At 43.2% G+C, this 14162-nt stretch overlaps 2 protein-coding genes across 6 annotated transcripts in view; one reads left to right on the top strand and one right to left on the bottom strand.

Annotated features, from left to right (window-relative positions):
* ERG (ETS transcription factor ERG) overlaps positions 1 to 14162 on the top strand; it is a 414806-nt gene that overhangs the window by 149226 nt on the left and 251418 nt on the right. The window lies entirely within an intron of this gene.
* Positions 1 to 14162, bottom strand: part of LOC130357160 (fatty acyl-CoA hydrolase precursor, medium chain-like) — a 43289-nt gene that overhangs the window by 14205 nt on the left and 14922 nt on the right. For 4 of the 5 annotated variants that reach the window (XM_056559645.1, XM_056559648.1, XM_056559647.1 and 1 more), the window contains 11 exons: positions 13197 to 13335; positions 12865 to 12998; positions 11485 to 11638; positions 11274 to 11387; positions 11035 to 11130; positions 8675 to 8815; positions 8509 to 8586; positions 7568 to 7715; positions 7290 to 7439; positions 6431 to 6503; positions 5807 to 6286 (listed from right to left, as the gene is read on the bottom strand). In XM_056559645.1, the coding sequence (XP_056415620.1) occupies positions 6109 to 6286; positions 6431 to 6503; positions 7290 to 7439; positions 7568 to 7715; positions 8509 to 8586; positions 8675 to 8815; positions 11035 to 11130; positions 11274 to 11387; positions 11485 to 11638; positions 12865 to 12998; positions 13197 to 13335 (1405 nt within the window). In that variant the 3' untranslated portion in view covers positions 5807 to 6108. Of the gene's footprint in view, positions 1 to 5806; positions 6287 to 6430; positions 6504 to 7289; positions 7440 to 7567; positions 7716 to 8508; positions 8587 to 8674; positions 8816 to 11034; positions 11131 to 11273; positions 11388 to 11484; positions 11639 to 12864; positions 12999 to 13196; positions 13336 to 14162 lie in introns of those variants that run through there. The other variant, XM_056559646.1, reaches the window with a different exon arrangement.

Here is a 14162-nt window from a genome sequence, read left to right as displayed (position 1 = left end):
GGCCGACACGCCCCCTCAATACATCGCTATGGCAGAGCCGGAGATTGCCGAAGGCAGCGCTCCGGCTCTGCCATATACTTGTATTGAGGGGGCGTGTCATGCGCCGCTTCGTGTGGTGGCCGACACACCTCCTTCCCACGGGCTGTCGGGGTCCTGTACAGGAGATCGCGGGGGGCCCCAGCGGTCGGACCCCCCGTGATCTGAAACTTATCCCCTATCCTTAGGATAGGGGATACGTTTTTCAGCACTGGACTACTCCTTTAACCCAACACTGCCAATTTCATGTCTGTAACTAAAACATCTTTTGGTAGTGGAGAAGTCATTAAAGGGGTACTCATTATCCCCTATCCAAAAGACACGGGATAAAATATCTTATCGCGGGGGTTCTGGCCACTAGGACCACCCGCTACCTCAGGGCCGGTGTGACGGCATTTTGTAAAAGGTAAACCTGGGGCTTCCATGTTCGTTATGTCACGCCATGCCCTCACCATTCAAGTCTATGAAGAAGGGGCATGACAGCTAGTACATTGACATGAATGGAGGGGGTGTGGCGGCTGTGGTTGCCAGTAATCCAGCAGAGTGGGGTGCTGCGGCAGAGATTGCGGGGGTCCCAAGAGGCCGGACCCCCACAATCGGACATCTTATCCCCTATTCTTTGGAAAAGGGATAAGATATTTAGGGGCGGAGTACCCCTTTAACACATAGATTGACACCTTTTCTCCCTGCACTGTGAGTGTTTACGCTATATGCTCAATGTAAAGCATGAATAGTACAACTGTCTGTATGTTATTAGTTTAGTTAGATTGTTTCTGTCTATAATCATCACTTAGATAACAATCAGTACACATTTCATTAGTAATCAATAAGGAAAGCTTGGTAATTCCAAACACTTCACTTACTTTCTCTCCCTGCCCTGTTGATGTTTACTCAGTGTGTTTAGTAATAGACAGGAACATTACACTTGTTTGTGTTTGTTACTGTTTCTTGCACCTGTATACAGAGAATGTGGCTTGCAAAGAATATCACACTTCGCAGCAAGGAAACATATGTGCCTGTATAAGCACAAGAAATGTTACTTACGGAACAGACTATTTAAAATCCTCCACAATTTCTCTCTCCGTATAAGTTCTTGTTTAACAGGGAACCCTGAGGTCTAAATCCATGAATACTTATGGATTTACATAGACTCACTAGTTACACAGATACATACACATGACACTTACAGGCAGATTCTCCCCCGGCACACGATCTGCTGGCGTGAAAAGGTTAAGATACAGACAGTCCTCAGACATCGGGGGCAATGTAATCTTGAGTTTAAATGCCTCCAATAAACTCTCCATATTGTGATGATTTTGAAGACATCTGTAGATAGATAGATAGATATGAGATAGATAGATAGATAGATAGATATGAGATAGATAGATAGATAGATAGATATGGGATAGAAAGATAGATATATAGATATTAGATAGATAGATAGATATGGGATAGATGGATAGTGTGGTAGCTTGGGGGTTAGATTAACCCTTAACTGTCGTGACGCCAGGGTGAGGGTTCTTCCTCTATAGATATATATCCTACCGCCACCCGTCCCAGTAACGATAGGGAGGAATAAAGGTTTGTCCACAACCGGAGGTTTAGTAAACTGTAGATAACTTTACTGCAGCATTTATGCAGGTTGATGACGGTAAACAGTCTATACAGAAGAGTAGTCTGTAAATTCCTCACAGTCGGTTGGGACCTTGTAGTATATAAGCTCTGAGTCTGAAATTACGATGTTCCGATGGATTTAGGGGAATTATTTAGGTCCAGCAGTCACGCAGGATTAACAGGATTTAGATTTGGTAGACTCACGTTTAGTAAGTTGCTCAATTGGGAGGCTTCAGGCCTAGTTTTGTCTTGTAGGTTTGCATGGATCTCCTCTCTCTCTCTGCTAGTCCAGAACCCAAGAGAGCGATGATTGGTTTACCACTCCCTTATATGGAGAGGGACAGGCTGAGAGCTTATTGGTTCCCACCAGCTGTCAGCCCTTTCACAAAGCATTGTGGTACATCATGTGACCACATCACAAGGCATGAAGGTCCTTAAGCTTAACTTAATATTAGACTTATTAGTCATGTGACCTAAGGTCCTGGAAGTGCGATACATATAATAAAATATATACAATTTATAGACATCAAACACAATAAAATTAAAGAAGGAAGAGGTGACAAGGGGTTATCCCACCAGGAGGATCCTACCGGTACATAGGAACTCTGACTTTGGGGACTTAGCACACAAGGTACGGTACCGGGACACCACAATAGATATAAGATAGATAGATAGATAGATAGATATGAGATAGATAGATAAGAGATAAATAGATAGATAGTTATGAGATAGATAGATAGATAGATAGATAAGAGATAAATAGATATGAGAAAGATATGAGATAGATAGATGGATAGATGATAGATAGATGAGATAGATAGATAAGAGATAGATAGATAGATAGATAGATAGATAGCGTACATGATAATACCTTATGACTGTGTGCTGAACTCTGCCCCACCAACCTCTATGTGCACTTACATTGGACCATATTCTGAGGCCTCCCTGGTTGAGGTCCATGCCTCGGGGGGTTCTGGGGCTGCAAATCTTAGTGAACCTGCTGGAGGTTTGGCGAAGGGGACCCCATAGAAGGCGTGGACAGTCCTGTCTGTTCCCTTCACGGACAGCATCTTTCCCCTCAACTTGCCATACTGCGTTTCCACCTCAGGGCGACCGTCCTCATGTCCTAAAGTCACAGAAAGCGGCAGATTATTAGATAAAACATAGTGTGGATACATCATGCTTCATAGTTGCATTCTCTGCCTGTTCAGTGTCTTCACACATTGGTGAAGTGACATCCTTACACCGCATGCTGTACAGTGATCTGAAAAAACGTTACTGCCTGTCTTCTAGGATTTAAGCTGTGTAGTTAAGGACTGATGAAGAGAGGACCCCGCCCATAAGAGCTTACACTCTACAGGAGAGAGGACCCTGTACATAAGAGCTTACACTCTACAGGAGAGAGGACCCTGTACATAAGAGCTTACACTCTACAGGAGAGAGGACCCTGTACATAAGAGCTTACACTCTACAGGAGAGAGGACCCTGTACATAAGAGCTTACACTCTACAGGAGAGAGGACCCTGTACATAAGAGCTTACACTCTACAGGAGAGAGGACCCTGTACATAAGAGCTTACACTCTACAGGAGAGAGGACCCCATACATAAGAGCTTACACTCTACAGGAGAGAGGACCCTGTACATAAGAGCTTACACTCTACAGGAGAGAGGACCCTGTACATAAGAGCTTACACTCTACAGGAGAGAGGATCCTGTACATAAGAGCTTACACTCTACAGGAGAGAGGACCCTGCCCATAAGAGCTTACACTCTACAGGAGAGAGGACCCTGTACATAAGAGCTTACACTCTACAGGAGAGAGGATCCTGTACATAAGAGCTTACACTCTACAGGAGAGAGGACCCTGCCCATAAGAGCTTACACTCTACAGGAGAGAGAACCCTGTACATAAGAGCTTACACTCTACAGGAGAGAGGACCCTGTACATAAGAGCTTACACTCTACAGGAGAGAGGACCCTGTACATAAGAGCTTACACTATACAGAAGAGAGGACCCTGCACATAAGAGCTTACACTATACAGAAGAGAGGACCCTGCCCATAAGAGCTTATACTCTACAGGAGAGAGGACCCTGTCCATAAGAGATTACACTCTACAGGAGAGAGGATCCTGTACATAAGAGCTTACACTCTACAGGAGAGAGGACCCTGTACATAAGGGCTTACACTCTACAGGAGAGAGGATCCTGTACATAAGAGTTTACACTCTACAGGAGACAGGACCCTGTACATAAGAGCTTACACTCTACAGGAGAGAGGACCCTGTATATAAGAGCTTACACTCTACAGGAGAGAGCACCCTGTATATAAGAGCTTACACTCTACAGGAGAGAGGTCCCTGTTCATAAGAACTTACCCGCTACAGGAGAGAGGACCCTGTACATAATAACTTACACTCTACAGGAGAGAGGACCCTGTACATAATAACTTACACTCTACAGGAGAGAGATCCCTGTACATAAGAGCTTACACTCTACAGTAGAGGGGACCCTGTACATAAGGGTTTACACTCTACAGGAGAGAGGACCCTGTCCATAAGAGCTTACACTCTACAGGAGAGAGGACCCTGTACATAAGAGCTTACACTCTACAGGAGAGAGGACCCTGTCCATAAGAGCTTACACTCTACAGGAGAGAGGACCCTGTACATAAGAGCTTACACTCTACAAGAGAGAGGACCCTGTACATAGGAAATTGAACATTGAACAATTAACCTTTTGTGCTGTGTCCAGTGTGTTCTTCCTGCACCCACAGTGCCCCCTCATTGTACTATCTCCGTACCTGATACCAGGTGCCACAGAACCAGGAGGCACAGCAAAGTTACTCTCATTAGTCCCTAGAACGTGCAGCGTCCCAGTCCTAACAGATGATCTGCAGGTCTCCTACTAAGGCATCTGATCTTGGCTGAGACATAACATGTCAGGTGTCACGATGACAAGTCACCTGTCCTGGGACCTGAGTGAGAATAGCTCAGCCAAGGATTAATGAAAAGATGTGAAGAATGGATGGGTATTCAAAGGAGGAGCCAGGCACCTACCCCTTGCATACTATATTGTCATGTGTGCCCTGAGGCAGCACTATGTGTGATGATGTTGCATTGGTTATCTCTGAGCTGTATTATGCTCTTCATTACTTGTTTGTGGTTTAGTGCACTGAACGTTTGTATTCAGTGTAACCTGGTGCCACTAATTGTGGCTGTGTATTATAGACAATAAGGGAGTGGTGGAACCGGAAGTGAGTCAGTGTGTGGCTGAGGCCACATTGAGTTCAAGGAAAGGCTGTGAGACTCTGGTTTACATTAGGGACCTGCTGCAGGTCAATCCAGTATAGTGCTGATTCCAATGGGAGCTGGCTGTAGAAAGTAGAGAGAACATATAAGAGAGAGGGGGCTTCTGTCCAGTACGGCAGGGACCCATTTTCCTGCACATTTGCCAGTGGCAACCAGGCATTCTAGAGTTATCAAGGGACTTAAAGGGGTACTCCGCTGCTCAGCATTTGGAACAAACTGTTCCGAACCCTGGGGCTGGTGCTGGGAGCTCGTGACGTCATAGCCCCGCCCTTGTGATGTCACACCCCGCCCCCTCAATGCAAGTTTATGGGAGGGGGCCTGACAGTCGTCACACCCCCTCCTATAGACTTGCATTGAGGGGTTGGGGCGAGACATCGTGAGGGGGCAGGGCTATGACGTCACGAGCTCCCAGCGGCGGCTCCATCGTTCAGAGCAGCATATGTTTGCTATGGGGATTTTCTCCTACTCTGGACAGTTCCTAAAATGAACAGATATGTCAGCAGAGAGCACTGTGCTCGTGATGTCAGAAGAGAGCTCTGTGTTCCAAAAAGAAAACAATTTCCTCTGTAGTATTCATCAGCTACTAAGTACTGGAAGAATTAAGATTTTTCAATAGAAGTAATTTACAAATCTGTTTAACTTTCTGGCACCAGTTGTTAAAAAAAAAAAAAAAAAAGTTTCCCGTCGGAGTACCCCTTTAATCCCTTTCAACAACAAGAACAGTAACTACAGGAGATCAGGATCCATCGGACGTCTCATCCCCTACATCACAGACAAGACAGCAAATAAAATTAACAATTTTAATTATCAAAATTAAATCTTCAATTTATAGGTAAATCAGTAAAGTTACTTCCAGTCCAAAAATTTTCAGAAAAAATGTTTAGTGCTCATCATATTTAAACTGACAACTGTAGGACTACAAGTAGGAGACCACCAATCCAGATAGAATAGGCCCAAAATATTGCTGTCAGTGTAGCTGTAGAGTGAGGGTCCCTGTACCCTCTTATAAGCTGGAATGGGAGACTATCAGAACAAAGATATCATCGCAGACCCCAATACAGTGCATTTCAGTGACTAAATCCCATACTGCACAGGGTCATGGGTCATCGTCCACCATCTTGGATGTTGTAAAGTTTTTTTGGAGACATCTATAGCTCTATGTGCTCCTGCTTTTCCTGTAGCATCTTCTGAGGAAGGACCTTGGTCCAGAATTCATACTTTTCAGTCTTCAGGTGTTTCGCAGCCTTCTGCTTCAAGTTAATCTCCAAGTAACCTTCATCTTGGTCATACGGTGGCCAATACACCAGGCCTGGCCCATTGGGATTACTGTGGACGAGAAGAGAAAGGAATCAATATCATCCCAAAAATAGGACCTTGGAGCAGTCAGGGGATGTGGAAATGATAGCATCTTTTATTCTGCATCTAGAACACTATATAAGTCACATCTTGTTGTGTGCGCCATTCTCTTACCCAGTGCGGGCAAAGTTGGCCCAATACTTCATAACAGTCTTACTCAGAATCTTCTCTTCTTTTTTGAAGCCTTCTGTTGAAATAAAATCCGAGAATTAGACCAGAATGAGGTACATATGTGATACTGTATCTATACGTTTTCTAGTAAACTACATAGAAAGGGGTTAAAGGGGTTATCCAGGGAAAATTTTTTTTTATATATCAACTGGCTCCAGAAAGATAAACAGATTTGTAAATTACATCTATTAAAAGAAATCTTAATCCTTCCAATAATTATCAGCTGCTGAAGTTAAGTTGTTCTTTTCTGTTTCTCTCTGCTGACATCTCTGCTTGCGAGTAGAAGAGATTTGCTATGGGGATTTGCTTCTACTTTGGACAGTTCCCAAGACAGGTGTCATTAGAGAGCACTTAGACAGAAAAGAGCAACTCAACTTCAGCAGCTCATGAGTACAGTAAGGATTGAGATTTTGTAATAGAAGTCATTTACAAAACTGTTTATCTTTCTTGAGCCAGTTGATATATATATATATATATATATATATAAAAGTTTTTTCCTGGATAACCCCTTTAAATCAAACTAAATTTGCTGAGTAATACCAAGTTACAAAACCAGCATCCAAACAGTATTGCAAAAGTTCTATTTGCCACTAAATTAATTTTGCACCATTGGATGTTAATTTGTGTCATAAAAATGAGACAATGAGAAATGTACAAATTGCAGGAGGGTTTCCCAGTAATAATAATAATAATAATAATAATAATAAACTGAAGTGGGAAGTAAAATCCATAACTTCTATTTTTTATGAAATGTTCCATATTAATGTTCCATAGGCCTTTGGCTGGCCTCTAAGTTGCTGACCTGTGGGCAGAATGTCGCTCTCCAAAAATGGAACTCCCATACAAAAGAACAACTCATCTCCATGATCGGCCTTCACAAATTCTGGCTTAGAGACCTCAAAGATTGACGGACGGTGCTGGAACTCGTAGAAGTAGATGGGATGGCCGGAATCTGGAATAAAAGAAGATGTAGTGTTACCGGATGACAATCAACATTCTGCAGAAGAAGACAAGACCTCAAACCTCAATGGGAGCAATAGAAAATGTCATGATATTCTGCAAATTTATTGGACTTTGTACCTCTGTGATATTTGGCCGTTTTCAGAGCCGGGATGTTAAATATGAAGTCTCCAGCTAGATCTATGAAGCGGTTTCGGATTTCAGCAGGATCGGTCTCATCTCCGATATACTCGTCCACCAGGAGGTTGGAGGCACTGGAAAATGACCTCTGAAATATGTCAAGATATTCAGAGATGAGGTGAAGGTGGCAAAGCTGCATGATGGACGTAGAATTTTTTTTTATTTGGCAGGAACATCAGAATATCAAAGGACCAAGCGCCAGGCCAGACATCTCAGCCTTTTAATTGCGCACTGAAGCATTTCTATAGAGTGTGCATGGGTATATTGGATCCTGGGTTCATTAAAGGGGTATTCCGGGCAAAAACATTTTATCCCCTATCCAAAGGATAGGGGATTAGATGTCTGATCACGGGGGGGGGGGGGGGGGGCCCGCTGCTGAGACCCCCTGCGATCTCCCTACAGCACCCGCATTCTATGCGCTGAATCTCCAGTTTCGGAAACCACCGGGTTTCCGGGACTGGGGCGTGATGTAACGCCACGTCACACCGCGTCCATTCATGTTTATGGGAGGGGGCGTGATGGCCGTCACGCCCCCTACCATAGACATGAATGGAGGGGGCGTGACGTGACATCACGTCCCCAGTCCTGGAAACCCGGAGGTTTCTGAAACTGGAGATTCAGCACCCGCATAGAATGCGGGTGCTGCAGGGAGATCGCGGGGGGTCTCAGCAGTGGGCCCCCACGATCAGACATCTTCTCCCCTTCTTACTTCACTATAGATGAGGGTTGGAGGGGTGGGTACTTATTTGGGTATGGCACAAGTAATTTTACACTACATCATATATCTATTAGCATTGGCAGTATATACCATGTAACACATGGCCTCTGAGGTTTTCCAACTGGATAACCAACCCTCACCCCAGAGTGACCGTCTCTCCTACCAGAAGGGGGAAGGTCCTTAGTAGTTTAAGCACCGTCTCTCTTTCCATTCCTTCTCGGAATCCTGTGATGTTCAAAGACTGGGAAATGATACAAGGAGGAGAAAAAATATTAATATTATTATAAGGATCATTGGATTATCTGATCATTTCCTCCTGTCAGTCTTACCAATGGAATGAGCCATCCAAACTCTTGGTTGGTGACCCCAGTCATGAACGGGACACTGTTCACCTCTTTATTAGCCAGAATCTGCTCCACAGGTTTAGGGAAGAAGACCCCATCGATGGCTGCAGGCAGAACTGTCCAATTCTACATTTGGGGAAAAATAGCAAGTCAGCAGTGTACCCCAAAACCCGCCTTTGTTTTACACATCTTATGTATCCACAATTCTGCAGACTGACCTTAGGACCCTTTTAGATGGACCAATGGGTTCCAGATAATCCCAGTAATCTCAGCTACTGAGCCCTCACAAGTCTCCACCAATTGTTGGAGCAATCATGCAGCCCTAAATGTTGACATTATGGGCCGCACATTCCCTGTTTACACAGGGTAATCTGCAGCCCCTAATAATGATATTGTTGGGAGCACAGAAGATGTAATCCGACAATGAACCAGTGTTTTCTAGTTCGTCAGTTGATCGTTGGCCCCTTTGCAAGGACCGATTTTCGGGAACGAGCGTTCCTACCAAATCTCATTGAGCCGATGATAAATGGCCGGTGTGCTTGCCAGCCCAGCTCCCAAAAAATCCAACAACCATATCTGTGTCTCAAGAAATAAATGGATATAAGCTGAAAACTTAAGATTCTATATATGAAACACAATTCCCTATAAAATATGGTTCACGTATATTTTTTTTACACCCATAAGGCATAAGGGCAAGACATCATTTCACATATGTATAACACAAAAAAAAAAAAAAACACTAAAATATACCCCATACAATAGTAGAATCGATTTGTGGACATATTTGAAGACCTCTGTAGGTCTCTTTTTCAGTGAAGTAATAACAATACCATATCCTTATATATGTGAGATTCATTAAACACAATTGGAAACATCAGATTTGTTACACAAGCACTATAGCAATATATGGACTGGATATGTGGAGCAGATGCAAACAAAAACGCATGTTAACGCTAAAAGGGTGTGAACTGCGCCAATATTCATTAGGTACTGTATATCCTTTGTACTTTTGCTGCCAACCTATAACTTAGCCAAAAACAAACAAAAAAAAAGCCTTAGACCAAACCCAAAAATATAAGATTATAATGAAAGTAAAAGAAAATAAAGCATAATAGAAAATAAAAATGAAAATACATCCGATTCCTTACTCAACCACTACAGATATATAAACTGGATGAACCATTCTTGGTGAGATCCATCACAAAAACACCAACACTAAAAGAGTGTGAATTGGTGCCAATATTCATTATTTATATTCTTTGTATGTTTGTAGCCAACCTTTAACTTGACCAAAAAAAAAAAGATAAGATTATAACAAGAGTAAATAAAAATAAAATATAATAATAACAATATAAAAAAGCATTGACTTAGATCAAACCAACATTAAAGGGGTATTCCAGGAAAAAAAACTTTTTTTTGCATATCAACTGGCTCCAGAAAGTTAAACAGATTTGTCAATTACTTCTATTAAAAATATCTTAATCCTTTTAATAATTATCAGCTGCTGAAGTTGAGTTGTTGTTTTCTGTCTGGAAACAGTGCTCTCTGCTGACATCTCTGCTTGTCTCGGGAACTGCACAGAGCAGAAGAGGTTTGCTATGGGGATTTGCTTCTAAACTGGCCGGTTCCCGAGACAGGTGTCATCAGAGAGCATTTAGACAGAAAAGAACAACTCAACTTCAGCAGCTCATAAGTACTGAAAGGATTAAGATTTTTTTAATAGAAGTAATTTACAAATCTGTTTAACCTTCTGGAGCCAGTTGATATATAAAAAAAAGTTTTTTTTCCTGGATAACCCCTTTAACTCATCCAACAACATTAGCTCCTACAATCCCTTGCTCTCTGGTAACTGCCAACCAGTAGAGCTGCCATTGCTATTTAGCGAGTTATTGGAGAAAAACAAGTTAGGCTGGGTTCCCACTACATTTTTTCCCATACGGGAGCGCATACGGCAGGGGAGAGCTAAAACCTCACGCTCCCATATGCCTTCATATGCGCTCCCGTATGTAATTCATTTCAATGAGCCGGCCGGAGTGAAACGTTCGGTCCGGTCGGCTCATTTTTTGCGCCGTATGCGCTTTTACAACCGGACCTCAAACCATGGTTGACCATAGTTTTCGGTCCGGGGGAAAAGCGCATACGGGGCAAAAATGAGCCGACCGGACCGAACGTTTCACCCATCGCATACGAAGGCATACGTGAGCGCGAGGTTTTAGCTCCCCCCTGCCGTAGTGGGAACCCAGCCTAAGATAAAACAATGCACTTACTCCACAAAATAAGGGGGGCTTCTGACAACTATCCTACAGGGATCTAACTATTAGACCCTATGATTACACGGATCGTACCATAGACAGTCCGATTAACAGGATCTCATCTTCAGACTTTGCCTTCAGACAGTCCACAAACTTCTCAACATCACAGCCTGAAATATTGGCCACAATCTGTAAAAGAGAGACATAAAATCGTATGCACTCCGGTATTCTCACATAGTAATGCTTGACCCCATTTTGTCCTCTGCCCAAATATCTATCTGAAGAGCTCCAGTAACCATAGTAGATGATTTGACATCATAACTCATACTTACGTTTCTGATAAAAACAACTTCTTCTGTAGACTGGGCCACCAAAGCCGGTATTATGGCTACACCGCTCTCAGCAATTGCTCTGTGGAATAAGCCCTTGGCTAATGGAGACGCCACCTGGATATGATAATTGAACAGCAGGAGACAGGACAATAAAGGGTTATCCGCTCCGTCACTATCCTAATCATATCCTATCAGCCTTACAATAGCTTACCAGTGCAGATACACTGACTCCTCCTGCAGACTCCCCAAATATAGTCACAGACTTAGGGTCACCTCCGAAATCTGCAATGTTCTCCTGAACCCAATGAAGAGCGGCCACCTGATCCAAGAAACCATAGTTCCCAGGAGCTCGGTCATCTCCAGTGCTAATGTAGAGAAACAAATGGCGATATGACTGGGATTAACTGGTGCCAGAAAGTTATAAAGATTTGCATATTCCTTCTGTTTAAAAATCTTGATCCTTCCAGTACTTATCAGCTGCTGTATGCTGCAGAGAATGTTGTTCAGTTCTTTCCAGTCTGACCACAGTGCTCTCTGCTGACACCTCTGTCGATGTCAGGAACTGTCAAGAGCAGGAATAAATCCCTTTAGAAAAATTTCCTGCTCTGGACGGTTCCTGACACGGACAGAGGTGGCAGCAGAGAGCACTGCGGTCAGAATGGAAAAAACTACTCAACTTCCTCTGGAGCATACAGCATCTGATAAGTACTGGAAGGATTAAGTTTTTTTTTTTATAGAAAGTAATTTACAAATCTGTTTAACTTTCTGGAACCAGATGTAAAAACATTTTTTTTTTCCCACCAGAGTATCCCTTTAATTTAAAGGGGTTATCCAGGAAAATAACTTTTTTTTTATATATATATCAACTGGCTCCAGAAAGTTAAACAGTTTTGTAAATTACTTCTATTAAAAAAATCTTAATCCTTTCAGTACTTATGAGCTTCTGAAGTTAAGGCTGTCCTTTTCTGTCTAAGTGCTCTCTGATGACACGTGTCTCGGGAACCGCCCAGTTTAGAAGAGGTTTGCTATGGGGATTTGCTTCTAAACTGGGCGGTTCCCGAGACACGTGTCATCAGAGAAGATTTAGACAGAAAAGAACAACCTTAACTTCAGAAGCTCATATGTACTGAAAGGATTAAGATTTTTTAATAGAAGTAATTTACAAATCTGTTTAACTTTCTGAAGCCAGTTGAGATATATATATATATATATATATATATATATATATATATATATATATAAAGTTTTTTCCTGGATAACCCATTTAAAGCATGAGCCTCTGTGATAGGTTCTGCAATATGGTAAAAGGACAATTATGCAAACTTGTATATAGCTTGAAGAAACTCACGGCACTCGAAGTTCATGCTAAATCCAATTATTCCCGAAAGAGGTGAAGATACATGTCGGGAGGGGGAGAAGAGACGGGACGACGACCGTTTCGCAGCTACACGCTGCTTCTACCGGCCCCGAGGGGCCGGTAGAAGCAGCGTGTAGCTGCGAAACGGACGTCGCTATATACAAGTTTGTATGTATCATGTTGGGGAATACTGACAGCTTACCCTATATGGGTCATCGTCACTCTATACGATACCTAAAAAAGCCGACGATGCCAAGCCGATATTGGATGGAGACCACTACAATGTTTTCGTAGATGCTCAATGCAGGACCCTCAAACATCATGGCTCCTCCCATAATCAGACCTCCTCCGTGTATAAACACCATGACCTGGACAAAAGATAAAGCCGTCTATCACTGGCACAGTCAGGACACTGCATTCCCAATCTGTTGTCGACATTTTTTTCATACACCATCGGCTGTCCAGGCATGCTGGGAGTTGTAGATTCGCAGCAGCTGGAGGCACGCCGGTTAGATTGCACTGACATTGACTCACTAGTGACCCAGATACATGTACATTATGCTTACAGGCAGCTTCTCCCCCTGCACGCGATCTGCTGGCGTGAAGATGTTAAGATACAGACAGTCCTCAGACACTGGCGGTAAAGTAAACTTCACTTTCTGCGTCTCCAATAACAGCTCCATCAGGTGGCGATCCTGTAGACACCTGCAGTATAATGTTATATTAATGTGGTGGCCCAGTACGGGAGGTGTTACCCCTTGCTCCCTGCTGTCCTGTCAGGCAACCTCCTTCAGTGTCCCCAAGGCCCCCTGTCCCCAAGGTCCCCATTGTAAATATGTTTTACCATGTAAAGTGTTATAAAATGTAATGTTGCTTTTAGAGTTATATCATGTGATATGTCATGTGATTGTTACCCAGGAGGTACCAGTGACCATGTGATCCCAAGAGTGACCTATGGGCTCCCTGCTAGTCTCCCCCATATAAGCCCTGGGTGGAGCTTCTCTCTCTTTCTGCTGAGGTCCAGTGCAGTCGTGTCTAGTGTTTGTGTCCAGAGTGTTGGAGACCTCAAAGTCCAGTCCTGCAGCCGCCATCAAGTCAAGTAAGATAAAGTCACAGCTTTATGAGTCAAGTCAAGTCAGTCCCTGTCATCTGTCAAGTCAGTGTGGTCTGCATTCAATTGTCCAGTCCTACTACAAGTTCCAGCAAGTCCTTAGGGTCTCTGCGTCACCTTCTTGTACCCTGGCTGAACTGTATAGACTTTACCATCTGTCTACCCTCAGTAAAGCTAAGATTGTCCGTAACTTGGCGTCAGAGTCTTTATTGCCCCGATGCCTAGCCCAGGATCCAGCGGTATACCTTCGGGTGGGTGGTTATAGGTAGTGTTGCTCGCGAATATTCGCACTGCGAATTTTATTCGCGAATATCGCATATTCGCGAATTCGCGAATATTCTCGAATATAGCACTATTTATTCGTAATAACGAATATTCTTTTTTTTTATTATTTTTTATTCAAATTTTTTTGAATCACAGT

This window comes from Hyla sarda, chromosome 2 (assembly GCF_029499605.1).
Source record: "Hyla sarda isolate aHylSar1 chromosome 2, aHylSar1.hap1, whole genome shotgun sequence".
Classification (NCBI taxonomy): Eukaryota; Metazoa; Chordata; class Amphibia; order Anura; family Hylidae; genus Hyla; species Hyla sarda.
The sequence above is the reverse complement of the archived record's forward strand: the minus strand, read 5'-3'. Positions and strand labels throughout refer to the sequence as shown.